This window comes from Rhinoderma darwinii, chromosome 6 (assembly GCF_050947455.1).
Source record: "Rhinoderma darwinii isolate aRhiDar2 chromosome 6, aRhiDar2.hap1, whole genome shotgun sequence".
Classification (NCBI taxonomy): Eukaryota; Metazoa; Chordata; class Amphibia; order Anura; family Rhinodermatidae; genus Rhinoderma; species Rhinoderma darwinii.
In genome coordinates, this window is record NC_134692.1 from 38,615,525 (window position 1) to 38,633,723 (window position 18,199).

The 18,199-nt window shown below is 41.3% G+C and overlaps 1 protein-coding gene across 2 annotated transcripts in view; it reads right to left on the minus strand.

The window, feature by feature from the left end:
• The window catches only part of CWC22 (CWC22 spliceosome associated protein), a 78,708-nt gene that overhangs the window by 22,917 nt on the left and 37,592 nt on the right, over positions 1-18,199 (minus strand). For both annotated transcript variants that reach the window (XM_075831153.1, XM_075831154.1), the window contains 2 exons: positions 16,938-17,019; positions 12,497-12,557 (listed from right to left, as the gene is read on the minus strand). In XM_075831153.1, the coding sequence (XP_075687268.1) occupies positions 12,497-12,557; positions 16,938-17,019 (143 nt within the window). The remainder of the gene's footprint in view (positions 1-12,496; positions 12,558-16,937; positions 17,020-18,199) is intronic.

Below are 18,199 nucleotides of genomic sequence, written 5' to 3' on the forward strand. Positions count from 1 at the left end.
ATGAACCATGTATCCTGCTTTCTATCAAAAACCGTCCGCCCGTCAGTTTGTGAAATAAAACTCAAGCGCAGTTGTGTTATGCAGCAAGACAATGATCCTAAGCACACAAGTCCACCTCTTAACTGCTTGAAAAACAAAATTACGGTTTTGGGGTGGCTGAATAAAAAAGTCCTGATTTGAATCCCATTGGGATGCAGTGTCAAGACTTTAAAGGGGCAGTTCATGCTCGAAAGCCCTCCAACGTAGCCGAAGAAAAGCAGTTCTGTAAAGCAGAGTGGATCAAAACTCCTCCACAGCGATGTGAAAGACGAACGGCAAATGTTTGATTGCAGTGGTTACTGCCGAACGGTGACACAACCAGTCATTAGGATTAGGGCGGCAATTTCTTTTTTTACATGGATGATACAGGTTTTGAATGGATCTTTATCCTCATTAAATAGAATGACCATTTAAAAGCTGCATTTTGTGAATACTCGTGTTGTATCTTAAAATTAGTTAGATCTTAAACATTTAAAATGTGACAAATTAACAAAAAACAGGAGAAATCAGGTGAGGGGCAAATACTTTTTCATAACACAAGTATATATATATATATATATATATATAAAATCTGGAAATACATATCAATATTTTAACCCCATTGTCACCCTCAGCACATTAGGTTGCAGCCTTACTCACGGAGGAATTACCACAATCCAACCCGACTTCTGCTGAATGATTTCCAACCATAAATGCAGTCTGCAGGGTATTATAAAACGCCAAAGAATTGTGTTTTGTACAAGACTATAAAACATAGTTTAAAAAAGGTAATGAAGTCTGTAAAAGCAAAAGAAATTAATTCTGAACCTAAATGTGCAAAGAGCCTTTATTCCCCTGTGGTTTATAGTAATTAACTATTTTAACATTTTAATTAAATATGCCAAATTTCTAAATGTAAATTGAGAAGTTTGAAGACGTTTCAATTCTTCTTGACACGTGCAATGTGCGCTATACAGCAAAAAAACAAAAACACGTTCTTCCAAGCTAATGTCCTTTTCTTTCTTCATTTTTAGTTTTTTAACCCCTTCCCTCTTTAGCCACTTTTGACCTTCCTGACAGAGCCTCATTTTTCAAATCTGACATGTGTCACTTTATGTGGTAATAACTCCGGAATGCTTTCACCTATCCAAGCGATTCTGAGATTGTTTTCTCGTGACACATTGGACTTTATGTTACTGGCAAAATTTGCTCGATATGTTCAGTATTTAATTGTGAAAAACACCAAAATTTAGCGAAAAATTGCAAAAATTAGCATTTTTCTCAATTTAAATGTATCTGCTTGTAAGACAGGCAGTTATAATACACAAAATTGTTGCTAATTAACATCCCCCATATGTCTACTTTAGATTGGCATCGTTTTTTGAACATCCTTTTATTTTTCTATGACCTCACAAGGCTTAGAACTTTAGCAGCAATTTCTCACATTTTCAAGAAAATTTCAAAAGGCTATTTTTACAGGGGCCAGTTCAGTTGTGAAGTGGTTTTGAGGGCCTTATATATTAGAAACCCCAAAAAAGTCACCCCATTTTAAAAACTTCACCCCTCAAAGTATTCAAAACAGCATTTAGAAAATGTCTTAACCCTTTAAACATTTCACAGGAATTAAAGCAAAGTAGAGGTGAAATTTACAAATTTCATATTTTTCTGCAGAAATACATTTTTAATACAATTTTTTTTATAACACAGAAGGTTTTACCAGAGAAATGCAACTCAATATTTGTTGCCCAGTTTTTGCAGTTTTAGGAAATATCCCACATGTGGCCGTAGCGTGCTACTGGACTGAAACACCGGCCTCAGAAGCAAAGGAGCACCTAGTGGATTTTGGGGCCTTATTTTTGTTAGAATATATTTTAGGCATCATGTCAGGTTTGAAGGGCTCTTGCGGTGCCAAAACAGTCAAAATCCCCCAAAAGTGACCCCATCTGGGAAACTAGACACCTCAAGGAAATTATCTAGGGGTGTAGTGAGCATTTTCACCGCACAGGTTTTTTACAGAAATTATTGGAAGTAGGCCGTGAAAATGAAAATCTACATTTTTTCAAATAAAATGTAGGTTTAGCTAATTTTTTTTCATTTCCACAAGGACTAAAGGAGAAAAATCACCATAAAATTTGTAAAGAAATTTCTCCCGAGTAAAACAGTACCCCACATGTGGTAATAAACGGCTGTTTGGACACACGGCGAGGCTGAGAAGGGAAAGAGCGCCATTTGGCTTTTGGAACTCAAATTTAGCAGGAATGGTTTGCGGAGGCCATGTTACATTTACAAAGCCCCTGAGGGGACAAAACAGTGGAAACCCCCCACAAGTGACCCCATTTTGGAAACAACACCCATTGAGGAAATTATCTAGGGGTATAGTGAGCGATTTGACACCACAGTTTTTTTGCAGAAATTATTGGAAGTAGGCCCTGAAAATAATAATCTACATTTTTTCAAAGAAAATGTAGGTTTAGCTAATTTTTTCTCATTTCCAGAAGGACTAAAGGAGAAAAAGCACCACAAAATTTGTAAAGCAATTTCTCCCGAGTAAAACAATACCCCACATGTGGTAATAAACGGCTGTTTGGACACACGGCAGGGCTTAGAAGGGAAAGAGCACTATTTGACTTTTTGAGATCACATTTAGCAAGAATGATTTGCGGAGGCCAGGTCACATTTGCAAAGCCCCTGAGGGGACAAAACAATGAAAACGCCCAAAAAGGGACTCCATTTAGGAAACTACACCTCTTGAAGAATGCATCTAGGGGTGTAGTGAGCATTTTGACCCCACAGATGTTTCATAGAATTTATTAGAATTAGGCAGTGAAAATAAAAACAGTCCTTTTTCTTCAATAAGACGTAGCTTTAGCGCAAATTTTTTCATTTTCTCAACAAATAAAGGAAAAAAAGAACCCAACATTTGTAAAGCTATTTCTCCCGAGTACGGCAATACCCCATATGTGGTCATAAACTGCTGTTTGGGCAAACGGCAGGGCTCAGAAGGGAAGGACCGCCATTTGGAGTGCAGATGTTGCTGGATTGGTTTCTGGGCACCTGTGGGCCCAAAACAGTGGAAACCCCCCAGAAGTGACCCCATTTTGTAAACTACACCCCTCAATGCATTTACCAAGGGGTGTAGTAAGCATTTTAACCCTGCAGGTGTTTTGTAGAAATTAGTGTGCGCTCAATGTTGCAGAGTGAAAATGGGATTTTTTTCCATAGATATGCCAATATGTGGTGCCCGGCTTGTGCCACCATAACAAGACAGCTCTCTAATTATTATGCGGTGTTTCCCGGTTTTAGAAACACCCTACATGTGGCCCTAATCTTTTGTCTGGACATATGACAGGGCTCAGAAGTGAAGAGTACCATGCGGAGTGGAGGCCTAATTTGGCGATTTACAAAGTATTGGTTCACAACTGCAGAGGCTCAGATGTGAAATAATAAAAAGAAACCCCTGATAAGTGACCCCATTATGGAACTGCACCCCTCAAGGCATTTATTAAGGGGTGTAGTGAGCATTTTCACCCCACAGGTCTTTTCCATAAATGAATGCGCTGCGGATGGTGCAAATTAAAAATTTATATTTTTCCCTAGATATGCCATTCAGTGGCAAATATGTCATGCCCAGCTTATGACGCTGGAGACACACACCACAAAAATTGTTAAAAGGGTTCTCACGGGTATGACGGTGCCATATATGTTGAAGGAAACTGCTGTTTGGGCACGCTGTAGGGTTCAGGGCCGAGGGAGCACCATTTGGCTTTTGGAGAGCGGATTTTGCTTGGTACTATATTTGTTTGAGTATTGCTGGTGTTTTATAATGTGGGGGTACATGTAAGCGGGGCGGAGTATATAAGGGGCATAGTCAGGTGGTATAAAAAAATAAAAATAATCCATAGATGTGTGTTACGCTGTGAAGCAATCCTTTCTGCACAGGCCGGTGTCGCACTGATAAATGGTGTCATTTCTTATCCCCCTTTTGGTCCACACTCCGCGCCTTTGTAGTTTGGGGAATTTTGCTGGGAAAGTATTATCCTGGTATAATACGGGCACCGTCGCTTCCATCGGATATGATTGGGCCCTCCCTTCCTGGTTCCCTAATTTTAGGTCCTTGATAAATCGCCTCTTGAAACAGAAGAAATGTTCTCCTCGGGCACAACTGCATATTTTTTTATTTCCTGACTTATTGGAGCCATAACTAATTTTATTTTTCATAGACGTAGCGGTATGAGGGCTGGTTTGTTGCGGGACGAGCTGTAGTTATTATTGGTACCATTTTGGGGTACATGTGACTTTTTGATCACCTTTTATCCTATTTTTTGGGATGCCAGGTAAACCAAAAAACGCAATTCTGGCACAGCTTTTTTTGTTTTTTTTTTATACAGAGTTCACCACGCATTATAAACTACATGTTACCTTTATTCTGCGGGTCAGTACGATTCCGGCGATACCTCATTTATAGAACTTTTTTATGTTTTACAACTTTTTGCACAATAAAATTACTTTTGTAAAAAGAATGTATTTTTTCTGTCGCCATGTTGTGAGAACCATAACGTTTTAATTTTTTTGTCGACGGAGTTGTATGAGGGCTTGTTTTTTGCGGGACGAGCTATAGTTTTTATAGGTACCATTTTTGGATACGTGCGACTTTTTGATCACTTTTTATTGTAATATTTGTAGGGCAAAGTGACTAAAAAACAGAAACTCTGGTAACGTTTTTTACGGGTTTTTTTTACGCTGTTCACCGCGTGCAATAAATAATATAATATTTTGATACCTCCGGTCGTTACGGTCGTGGCGATACCAAATACATATGGTTTATTATTATTTTTCAATAATAAAGGACTTGATAAGAGTAAAAGGGGGATTGTGTGTTATTTGATTACTTGAAACTTTTATTGTTTTCAAACTTTTATTTTTTGCACTTTTTTATACTTTTTTTACACTTTTTCTCAAGTCCCACTAGGGGACTTGAAGGTCCAACGGTCAGATTTTTTTTTTTCTAATACATTGCACTACCTATGTAGTGCAATGTATTAGATCTGTCAGTCATTCACTGACAGCAAGCCGTTTAGGCTTCGCCTCCCGGCGGGGCCTAAATCGGCTTCCGTAATGGCAGAGCAGGAGACCATTGTGTCTCCTGTTGCCATAACAGCAGTCGCCAGTCCCGATTGCCTGTCAGGGCTGGCGATCTGCTTGTAACCGCTACGATGCAGCAATCGCTTTCGATTGCTGCATCGAAGGGGTTAATGGCAGGGATCGGAGCTAGCTCCGGTTCCTGCCGTTACAGGTGGATGTCAGCTGTACAGTACAGCTGACTTCCACCGCTGATGACGCCGGATCAGCTCCTGACCCGGCGCCATCTTGCCGGCAGCTACGGAAGCCGATCAGGCTCCGCCGCCGGGCGGATCTTGACCGGCTTCGGTGCTAGGCAGACCGGGAGGCCAGTATTAGGCCTCCGGTTGCCATTGCAGCCACCGGAACCCCGGCAATTTCATTACTGGGGTTCCGATGAGCTGCAAACACCTTAAGTGCAGCGATCGCGTTTGAGCGCTGCACTTAAGGGGTTAATGGCGGGGATCGAAGCTAATTTCGGTCCCCGCCGTTACAGTCGGATGTCAGCTGTAAGATACAGCTGAGATCCGGTGATGATGGGACCGGCTCAGCTTCTGAGCCGGTGCCAAACGTTTGACGTACATGTACGGCAAGATGCGGGAAGTCAGTACTTTCCATGACGTACATGTACGTCAAATGTCGGGAAGGGGTTAAAACTTCCGGAGATAACAATTGCTGGCAAATATTTACTTACGGGACATTTCTTGTTAAACCCCACCCCCCCCCCAAAAAAAACAAAAATAATATGAACGTAAAAAATAATTACATATAAATGTAAATACACCCTGTATAGATATACACTGCTATTGATAGATGTACGTTTACATTTTATAGGTAGATACATTCAGAAATCTCTACATAAACGACTCTAATCCATACGAATTAGAGTAAATATAATAGAATACATAGAATCGAAGAAGAAAAAAAATGGACCGGTAGATTTGCCAGAATTGTATTTTGAGATTGAACAATATACTTCACATTCTATTAAAAAATATTCTCTTTTTTTTCCCTTTTTAAGCACATAAGGTTTAACCCTTTCGACACCTCCTTACACTCATGGTCTCCATTATGTAAACTTTGCATCAAAGCCTAAGGCTGGGTTCACACACACTATTTACGGACGTAATTCGGGCGTTTTAGCCCCGAATTACGTCCGAAAATACGGCTCCATAGCGGCAGTAAACATCTGACCATTCATTCGAACGGCTTTACGATGTTCTGTGCCGACGGTAATTTTTTTTAAGCGCCGCTGTCAAAAGACGGCGCGTAAAAGAGACACCCGCGTCAAAGAAGAAATTGACTCCATGGAAAAACAGCTCCAATTACGTCCGTAATGGACGCAGCGAAAAGCGCCTGCACATGCCATTACGTCTGAAATTACGGAGCGGTTTTCTCCTGAAAACAGCACAGTAATTTCAGCCATAACGGAGGCTGCCGTGTGAACATACCCTAACAGTGATAGAAATGCATAAAAAGTAAAAAAGTTGAACAACTAAAAAAAGTTAAAGATGTGCAGTTCATACATGTTACTTACGCCTACATACATAATGAATAGAGCAAAATTCTCTGCAATCCAGATGCCTGTAAAAATCCCGATTAGGCGGGACCATAGTAAGTATTAAAAAAAAAAAAAAAAAAAAAAAAGGCCCCATCCCCCCCTCGGGGCACTGGAGGAGATATTAGTAACAGGCGGTGTTCTTTCTTAGTCTGTTCCCTTTAATATGATATTAATGTCTAAGCTTTAGTCCTTATATTCTTATCACATTTAAAGTCATGAGGTAATATATACGTCCTTGTCCTTGACAGTGAAGGGTTAATCATTGTATAAAGAAAATCTGTCCTGGTTATGTGATGCTCAGGTGTATGGCTTGTTACAGTAGCAGCACAGCTGCGTGAGAATCACATGAGCGGGCCAGATTTTCATCTTCTGGAAATAAATGATGGTGGTGCCGATGAACTGCCTGCAAGCAGGAATCTTGCAAGTCATGAGGAATTGATGCACGAAGTATACAAAAAAAGACGGCTTATGTGTGACCCAATTACAATGTACAAATATATAATTGGACAGTACAGAGATCTTTCTAATGCTCTATTCACATTTAGGCGTGTACCATGACAAAGGGGCATCCTCCATGTCTAAAGGAGAAAAGGCTTCACCATCATCGCAGACGGGGATTCTTTACTGTAAAAGCAGTGAGACGTTGGAACTCTCTGCTACAGGATGATGTGATGGTTGGTTCGTTGAGAAAGTTCAGGGACGGCCTTGATGCCTCTCGAAAAATATATTACAAGTTCTTATGACTAGAATCTGGAGATGGGACCTTGATTCAGAGATTTATTCTGATCTCCATATTTGGAGTTGGGTGGTAATTTCCACCTATTATGGGGCAATTGGCATCCGCCTCTTGGGGGCGGGGGGGGGGGGGTTAGCTTTTCTCAGGATCAACATGGTAGGATTATAGGTTGGACCTGTGTGTTTTATCAACCATGTAAAGCCTCATGCACAGAACCGTGCAGTATTTAGTCAGTAAACACTGAAAGGACGGGCCGCGGAGAGTCCGTGACTGATAAAATACTGACCAATTCATTTCTATCTACAATCACTGATCTGTAATTGCGGATAAATATTACGGTCGTGTGCATGAGGCCTAACTATGTATATTAGAAAAGGTCTTGTTTATACTGTACAATGAATAAGCTTTATTTGTTAAAACCAGAAAACTTCTATTTAAGGAAAGTCCACAAGTGAGTAGAGTTCCTGCCTTCTGACACGGGACATTCCGGCCTTCTGACACGGGACATTCCGGCCTTCTGACACGGCACATTCCGGCCTTCTGACACGGCACATTCCGGCCTTCTGACACGGCACATTCCGGCCTTCTGACACGGCACATTCCGGCCTTCTGACACGGCACATTCCGGCCTTCTGACACGGCACATTCCTGCCTTCTGACACGGCACATTCCTGCCTTCTGACACGGCACATTCCTGCCTTCTGACACGGCACATTCCTGCCTTCTGACACGGCACATTCCTGCCTTCTGACACGGCACATTCCTGCCTTCTGACACGGCACATTCCTGCCTTCTGACACGTCCCATTCCTGCCTTCTGACACGGCACATTCCTGCCTTCTGACACGGCACATTCCTGCCTTCTGACACGGCACATTCCTGCCTTCTGACACGGCACATTCCTGCCTTCTGACACGTCACATTCCTGCCTTCTGACACGTCACATTCCTGCCTTCTGACACGTCACATTCCTGCCTTCTGATACGTCAGAAGACAACATTGATGGGGTTTCAAGTGCTGAAAACTTAGTGCTAAAATGAAGGGGCTATTGTACAGGAGCCCGCCACAGCTGCTATATGCAGCACTTACACATTCTGTAGATGCCAGGTATAACATGTTTGGTGCAAAAATGCTCTGATAACACTTTCGATTGAAAACAGAATAAACAAAGACTTCAGACATTTATATCCCTAGTACCCACCCCAAAAATAATAATAATAGAGAAACTATAGAATAGTTTTCATTAAAGCAAACAGCAAAATGCGGCTTCACTGGTGATCACACAGAAACCAGCACGATTATTAGGTCATCAGCGCCGCTGCAGAAAAAAAAATTGCAATCTTTTCATAAGACCAATGTTCAAAACACGTGTGTGCGCAACATCCAACTGTGTTCTGGTCCCAATAAGTCCGGTAGCAACAGAGCATTTACAATTTAGGGAACGATTCGTAAAATAACCATGCTGAAGTGTACGCCAATCAGTAAAAACTGATCAGCCAATTTTTTTTTTCATAGTTTTTGTTAAAAAAAATGACAGAAAAAAAAAAAAGTAAAAAAGAAACCGAATCAACCGCAGTTAAAAAGGCCAAGCCTTAAAATAGAACAGTTATTAAAAAAGTGTCAAAAAGAAAAAAAATAAATACGTAAACTTCATATCATTTTAATTTCATAATACTTACTGCAAACAAAGCTGATTTAAGCTGCCCAAGTTAGAAGCTAGAGCAAACAAAGTCTAGTAAGGCAAAATAGCCCACATTCATATCATTATTCCCCTAGTGCAAAACCACTTTCAACACATTTGTGATTTCTTTTTGTTGTAATATTCTTTCATTGCAGAGAACATTTCTCACAAGGTGTCGAAAAACCCACTAAACACACTCCACGGCAATGTCATTTTTACCCAACAATTACACTGCACAATGCAATGCTTTTTGAGTCTTTTTTGGGTGCACACGACAAATAGCACTTTAGATGTAAGTACTACCTCCGTCCTGTAACTGCCAATTTGTGTCTTGTAGCAAGGTGCGTGCTGGACAGAGGAGAGATGTACTCTGCAAAAATAGACTCACAAAAGCAAAGGTGTCAAATCTAAAATCATATTAGGCAGTTAAGACCATCAGCTATAGTAGCAGAAGAAAAACAATCTGGCAAGAAAAACCTAGGTGCAGAAAAAAAACAAAAACAAAAAAATGACTAGTGACAAAGACTAGTCAGAAAGTGGAGGGAGAAGCGAGTCATTGAAAAAGTGTCCAACTTTTTACTATTGAAAACGAGAGGATGGGGCTATGAGAAGCACAGAGTAAGGCCCCATGCACACGAACGTAAAAACGCCCGTAATCACGGGCCCATAGACTTCTATTGGCCACGGGTACCTCCCCGTATGCTTACGGGAAGGTGCCCTTGCCGTTGACAAATATAGAACATGTCATATTTCAGGCCGTAATTACGGCACGGGCAGGCCCATAGAAGTCTATGGGGCTCCCGTAATTACGGGTGACTACGTGTGTGCATCCGTAATTACAGGAGCGTTGCTAGGCGACGTCAGGGGATAGTCACTGTCCAGGGTGCTGAAAGAGTTAAACGATCGGCAGTAACTCTTTCAGCACCAGGGACAGCCAATCACAATATAGATAAAGCGGTTAAAAAAAAAAAAAAGGGACGTTCATACTTACCCAGAACTCCCTGCTTCTTCCTCCAGTCCGGCCTCCTGGGATGACGTTACAGCCCATGTGACGGCTGCAGCGGTCACATGGACCGCCGCGTCATCCAGGGGGTCGGGCTGGATGTCGAAAGAGGGACGCGTCACCAAGACAACGGCCGGGTAAGTATGAATTTCTTTTACTTTTATTACGGAAAGGGCTGTCCCTTCTCTCTATCCTGCACTGATAGAGAGAAGGGCTGCCGATTACTGCAGTGTAATTTTGCAGCGAAAACGTGCCCATAAGTACGGGTGGAATACGGGTGACACCGGACCCATATTTACGGGCACAGGTCCGTAAATACTGCTGCAATACGGGTCGAATACGTGTGACCAAGGACCCGTATTCACGGCAGTATTTACGGGTGGACAAAAATACGGTCGTGTGCATGGGGCCTGACATATGGTTCCACCACATGCAAAATCTAAAAAGCAAGGAACTATAAATCACAGCGTCTGGAAGCCCCGATGAGACTTTTCTGTGGGAAATTCTGCCAAAACACAAGATGGATGCTAAGAAAATATAAACGTGAAGAAATGTAATGCAAAGCGGCCCATAAACACTACAGTATAATGAACACCTTATTACATGCTTAATAGCCCGACATGACAGGGAAAGGTATATTCTGCTGGAAATAAAGTGCCAGCCTCTCTGTGCGCTACAAATGTATGATCAGATATTCGCTATTAAAATCACAGAAAAAAGCTCAGCACTTGTTTTTAGAAAGAATAGGCATAGATGAAACTTTTCCTAGAAGTCCGTGTTGTGACCTTCCTTTGTCCTCTTTCCAAAAGGGTGCGTCCCAACACAGTGAGAATATGTAATTAGTGCGCATGGGGTACACTTGTCTTACAGTTTAAGCCGAGCTCAGGGAGGACAGAAACCTCCCGTGAAGCAAAAGGTAACCTCAAGATGTCAATAAATACATTTCCAGGAGGAACAGAGGAACAGCACAAAGAAGAGTTCGAAATAAAGATGCTCCAGAATTGTTATTTCATAGAATTCAAGTATTTACAAAAACAGCATGTCTGGAAACCCGACTGGTCCTCATATCTATGCATTTTATGCCTCAGTTATTCCTCCTGGAAACGTAAGAATAAATTGACGACTGTCGATTACCATTCCCACCTTGTTATTACGGTGTGTCCCTACACAGACTGAAACTATCAGCAATGATTAGAGTGTGTAGGTACAGGTTCTATTGACACGAATAATGGTACCACACAGTTTCCAATTTATTCATACATTTCACAGAGGAATAACACAGAAAAGAACAATGCGGAGTTATAAAAAAAAGAAGGGTTGTTAACCACCGCTCACATAAAATTCCCCCCCCCCCCCCAAAAGATGCTATAATCTTTAGAGGGCAATATTGAAATATACCACCTAGATACAATCTAGTTAATTTACACATATAAAGAAGCTGGAGATCATATAGCAGTAATGAGCAGTGTTCTGCGCCCTATTCCCTCTCTCCCCTCCCCATAGACTTCTATGGGCAGCAGCATATGGGTCACTCACTCTGCTCCCCCTCCCCTCTCCATAGACTTCTAAGAGTAGGCAGTGAAGACACACACCACCACTTTCTGCAGGCTGTCAATTCTGCTCTGTAACTAGGGACGGATTTTGATTGACAACAGGGGGTAGAAAGAAGATTACAGGAGGGAAGACACCTAGTGTGAGTAAGCACAGTTGCACACGGCCGAGTGCCACTCGGGCCGTTTTTCATGGCATCTGAGTGTCACCCGATAGTTTTAACTGACCCATTCACTTTAGTGGGTGAATCAGGTCAGTTTCTCTCCGATCCGTGGAAAGATAGAATATATCCTATATTCCCACAGGTCACAGACAGGACAACACAGAATTTACATGGATAAAACAAAATGTTTACAGTAAGTAAATTACAAAGCTGATATATCAGGTATAGTATTAGATTACCAGAAGTTATTTGACAAGTTAGTGTCCATTTAAATCAGTTTATTTGAACCTAAAATTACATACATGGATACACAATATAGATGGATACATGGATATCAAGTTGGCACATGCCACTGGTCTGCAACAGCTGTGGTGAGACTACTGCTACAATTGACAGCCAGGGAATACTGGGAGTTGTAGCTTCATTGCAGGTATAGAGTCGCAGGCCACTAGAACATGCATTCCAGTACCATAAAACCGTACATTGCTTTATACCACTCGTGTGGGTGGTTTTCAAATACCAATCTTCCAGCTCATTAATGTTTTGAGATGATTGCCATAGACTACAAATGACATGAAAGCTACCGCTAATGAAAATTTCAGCTTAGCCAGAAATCCAATATATAGGCATTATTGGAATTTAATCATCACTGTGCAAAAAACTTACCGTTTGACTATCTGGGAAGTCCATCTTTATTAGCTTGTGAGCACATTCCTCAAAATCTAAACTGAATAAAGAAAAAAAATAATTAATATACTCTTAAAAATAACTTTACATCTTTAGGCTATGTCAAAGTTTGGAAGTTTGAGGCAGATTTTCCTCTCCCTGCACGGCAATTTTCGCAGCATTTTTCGCCCACGGCCATTGAGCACCGCGGGTATAAAACGCCACGAAATACGCTTTCTCTGCCTCCCATTGATGTCAATGGGAGGTCAGAGGCGTAATCGCCTGAAGATAGGGCATGTCCCTTCTTTCTCCCGCGAGACGGTTTTACCGCTCGTGGGAAAAGGACGCCTCCGCCTCCCATTTAAATCAATGGGAGGCATTTTGGGGCCGTTTTTGACGAGTTTTTCGGCGCGGCTTCCTCGTCAAAAAACTATGTGCGAACATAGCCTTACACTTTTACTACTATTCTTAGTATTTACATTAGTGGTAAAGTTGGCACTGACAACCATTCAGATCAATAATATCCTGCCTTACAAAATAGGGAGCTGTTCTCCATTTCCACCATGATGCCTAATGTTAGTGTCCACCTTTCAACACCACGTGATTCCTATGTTCAATATTTTGTACTGATGAATTTCTTAACATGGCTTTATATCAGAAAAATTAAGCTGCGACTGCTATAGAGTTCCAAATCCTCTGTATATACATATAGTTAAAGAATAACTGCACTTTCAGAAAACTTTTGATATGTCACAGAGACATCAGAAGATTCAATTGGTGGGGGATCCGGAGACCGATACCCCACCATCGCTGAAATGAAGGGGCAGAAGTGCTCAGCTGAGCGCTCTGCACTTTTGGCTGAGATCGTTGCTCCTCGTTCGCCTATGAGCCCGTCTTCAGCTCACCGACGAGCCGATAACAGCCAAAGGTGCAGAGCGCTTCTGCACCTTCATTTCTGTGGTGGTGGGGGTCTTAGCACCTGGAATCCCATGGTTTAAAACTTCCAATATGTCGCTTTGAGGTATCAAAAGTTTTCTAAGGCCTAGGTCTCAGTTTTTTGCAGGCAGAAAAATCTGCCTCAAAATACCTTCAGGAGTTTTGAGGCGGATTTTGACCTGCCAGCACGCTCTTTGCCACGTTTTTGGCCACGCCCATTGGGCACAAAAATGCTGCGAAAACAGTTTCTCTGCCTCCCATTGATGTCCGTGGGAGGTCAGGGATGGAAACGCCTGAAGAAAGAGTATTTTGCTTTTTTTTTTCCCCCACAAGTGTTTTTTTCTGCTTGCAGGAAAAAACCGCCACCGCCTCCCATTGAAAATCAATGGGAGGCAATTGTGTGATCTAGGCCTAAAAGTACAAATATAGTCTTTAAATAAAAAATTCTGGCGGCCTGCAGCCACCAGGAGGAGCTTGCTGCATGCGGTCGGCTGGATAACTTGATTCCACCAGCACAAGACGTCTTCTTACAGAGTCTCTCCCCATTCAGGCTCACAGAGGGGTTCCTGAAGAGAGATCAACCCCATGAACCCATATGCCTTTATAGGTCATATGGATAGGAGTCGTCCTCATGAGCCAACCCCTTTAAGAAACGGACTACCCGAGAATTTTTGACCTAGTTTAAAAAAGAAAAATGTTCACGGATGGACAATCACTTCAAAACATAGAATTCAATCCTTGCATGACTAGTTTGGTTTTGTAGCCCAGGCAAGTTCCATCTGCAACGCTAGGCATTTGGGAAATAGAAATGACATTGCATGTTTTAAGTACCGCTGTCTAAATATCTAAAGTAGTATTTAAAGAAAATATAACAAACATTTTCATAAGATAAAGAAATGCGGAAGTTCAGGAATTGCCTCTTCTACAATAAAAGCGAATGGATCAGTGTGGAGCCGGCATAATGTGATAAGTACAGCAGGGAAACTTAACATTACTATCAAATACATTTTGCAAAATCTGAAAATTGCCTCTCAGGGCTGAAGGGGCTGTTAAATCATTAGGGGATTTTCCAATGAAATCAGATACATTTATTGCAGAAAAGCACCAGTAGAGTTATAGGAACGGGTAGGCTCCATTAAGCATCTGTAGGTATTAGTACATTTTACGGTCACAAAAAGCCATTACACCAGCATTACTTTGATCCAGGCTTTTTGCCGATCACACATATTTGAAAGCCAGAAATGATTTTGCTTCTCACTTTCCTCCTGCATTGCTGAATAATAAATAGGAAAAATAGACGGTGCAAGTCTGATTAAATAACCGCATTACCATATGATTACCAGCAGGTAGCAGGTAAAATTAGGCAGAACAAGGCAGCGTGCCTAATACAAAGTTATGAATGTGCCAAGAACGGTGTGAGAATATATATGTGGCACTAGCACTAGACAGAACAACATTAAATAACGGGACAGAGTCCAAATTATTGCTTTAGCATGAGCATGCTTTTTTTTTTGTTATTTTTTTTAAATTAAAGGCTATGTATAAATTTGATTGAAATTTTTGCATTTCTAAAACAATGTTTTACTTTATTTTTAAGAAATTGAGTTTGTTTTTTTAAATTAACTTTTTGAGATACAGCTTCTATGTATCCTGAATACATAAAAGCTGTATCTTGCCGTATCAATGCTGAATCCGTCAGGTCAGCAGGACTGACTGTTTTGGTGAATGCAGGTCCACATAGGATCTAGCTATTATCGATCACATCTAGTTCATGATCTTATATGTGATCAATAATAGCTGGATCCTGTCTTGACCAGCGTTCACCAAAGCCTTCAGTCCTGCTGACCTGACGGATTCGGCATTGATACGGAAAGATAGAGCTTTTATCTATTCAGGATACATAGAAGCAGTATCTCAAAAAGTAATTAAAAAAAGATAAAAAATGTAAAAGTGGTTTAAAATTAAACTAAAAAAAGTCTGCAATGCATCATTTATTTCAAAACATTTGTTAGGAGGCTTTTTACACGCATTTCCAGAGTACGTTTAACGTATACACAGAGGGAAGCTCCGGGCATAGACTTCAAACGTATCGACGCACTGTATATGTCTATATACTTTTCTTTTTGCTGGATAGTATAGTGTCGTAGACTATGCTATTATATCCAAAGGCATCCAGTAAAAAATAAATAAAAAATAAAAATAAATTTAAAAAAAATGTGTAATGTGGTTACGTTATTTTTTTTTTTACATAAGGGCCTATGGGTGACATGTGCCACTGTATGACATACGTCACAGGCATTCATTAAACATATATGTTTTGAGTTTTTCGATAGTTTTACATGACTTATACATTAAACAGATGTAATAATAGTCTATAGGTGACGGAAGCCTGTGACAGCTGCATAAAAGTGGAACCCGTCACCCATAGACTATTATGGGATTCGTTTAACGTATACATCATGAAAGAGGTCATGAGTTTTTATGATGTAGCCATTTAACGGATACCGTAATAGACTGTGTGTGGCGAATGCCTGTTACACATCTGTCAGTCTCCGTTTAATGTGTACGTCGGTAGCATTTCTCGGTGTTTAATGGCAGCCATATACACACACACACACACACACACACACACACACACACACACACAGTGGATTGTTGTACTGGTTAAAAAAAGCGGTTTGATACATACACACATCTTGTCAGGGCAGGATCTGGATTGCAGAGAATTTTTCTATTCAGTTCTGGTGACTATGTGAAGATATGTGCATTTAGACATAGGCATAGGAGTATGAACCCTGAACAGCCTGAACTTTCACTTTTAGAAGTAGTTGTGCGTCTCAGGCCGACTTTTAGCCACAAATGTGAATTTGTATGTATTTTTTATGAAACAATACGTTTTGAAGCAAAATTGCATGAAGGTGCCCATGTGCGGAATTTTTGTAATTTGCCAGATGTCTACTTTCACAAAATATATGGGTATAGAACATGATTTATTTTATAATTTGGCATGTAAATGCCATAAGTGTGAAAATTGTCACAGCAGCGAAAAGGTTAAACTACAAACATTGGGTACACCGTGCTTGGTACAGGCAGAAATTCTTGCTTGGCATTTACTCCAAGTATGCAGATATCAACTTCACTTTTGGGGTTCTTATAGTAAGATTTATACATATACATGAGCTACTTGCAGATTCTCCTACTAACAGACCTGTCAATTTTGTCACTTTTACACAGTTTGTGTTGGCAGACACCAGCGTTCAAATTTGTCAGCAATTGAATGTGTCTGTACGAGGGGAAAGTGCCCGAGGTGCCTAGTTGTCAGCTATTCATAAAGTGTTTCTGATAGATGGACAGCATGGTGCCTGCAGACAAACAAGTAGCAATGGGAGTAGGTGCGGCGGTTACGTTGTCACTTAAGGACTATTGAGAAAGAAGAGATTCGGACATAATACATTAATCATATATTGTAAAACATTTTGTCAATGAAAATACTCAGCTGCCTTACCTTGACTGGATTGCAAGATAAATAGTTCGCCGGAACGAAACCAGGTTAATTTCAGTTTTGTCATGAATGGTTATTTTCTCTCCTGAAAATACAGCGAGACAACATTATATAATGAGTAGTAAGGCCTCAAGCCCCAACAACATTTAGGAACATTATTAGGATTATGTTTAGGGAAGCAGTTTTGCTCTTTGCATTTTTCTGTATATGTAATATAACTATGTCAAATTATTTGAAAACGTTGCCTGTTTTATCAGTCTAGTTATTGAGGTATGTATGAAGGCAGCGCACAGAGCCGGAAAGGCAGCGCACAGAGCCGGAAAGGCAGCGCACAGAGCCGGAAAGGAAGCGCACAGAGCCGGAAAGGAAGCGCACAGAGCCGGAAAGGAAGCGCACAGAGCCGGAAAGGAAGCGCACAGAGCCGGAAAGGAAGCGCACAGAGCCGGAAAGGAAGCGCACAGAGCCGGAATGGAAGCGCACAGAGCCGGAATGGAAGCGCACAGAGCCGGAATGGAAGCGCACAGAGCCGGAATGGAAGCGCACAGAGCCGGAATGGAAGCGCACAGAGCCGGAATGGAAGCGCACAGAGCCGGAATGGAAGCGCACAGAGCCGGAATGGAAGCGCACAGAGCCGGAATGGAAGCGCACAGAGCCGGAATGGAAGCGCACAGATTTCCTTGTATAGCAACTCTGTACAACACATTCCTAGCCTAGAAGCAACGCTTCCAAAGAATAGCTCTGTAATACGACGACTGATGGAGCATGCCATGATTTTGAGACAAAAAAAAAAAAGAAGATTAAGACAACATATACAGTATAGGATTCCCATAGACCGTAGATTTTTTATGACTGATCGTGCCAGTTTCCACCTATTGCCAACGTGGACAACCGGACAGTCCCAAAATCTTCCAAGAATGCTAGTAGGGGAGTGATGGATCATAGCTATGTTATTATTGCAGACCTAAAAATGCTTTAGTCGGAAACGGACGCCTCTTATCGCTGTATTGCAACAAAGTAATGAGCATTAATCCCAATAGAGGTAGCGCTGCTTAGATTTTTTCAGGGATCAACGGGAGCTAAAATTTTAGATATTAAACGACTGGTGCGGTAACAGACACTACAGATTCTGCACAAAACTATGGTTTCCTCTAAGATCAGCTGCCAATGCGGTTATCTGGTTGTGCTCTATTATTGTCAGGCATGTAGATCGTATTCTATTTGGACACAAAGGCGGAGTTCAAAGTGGCATATGTGTCACAGATTTT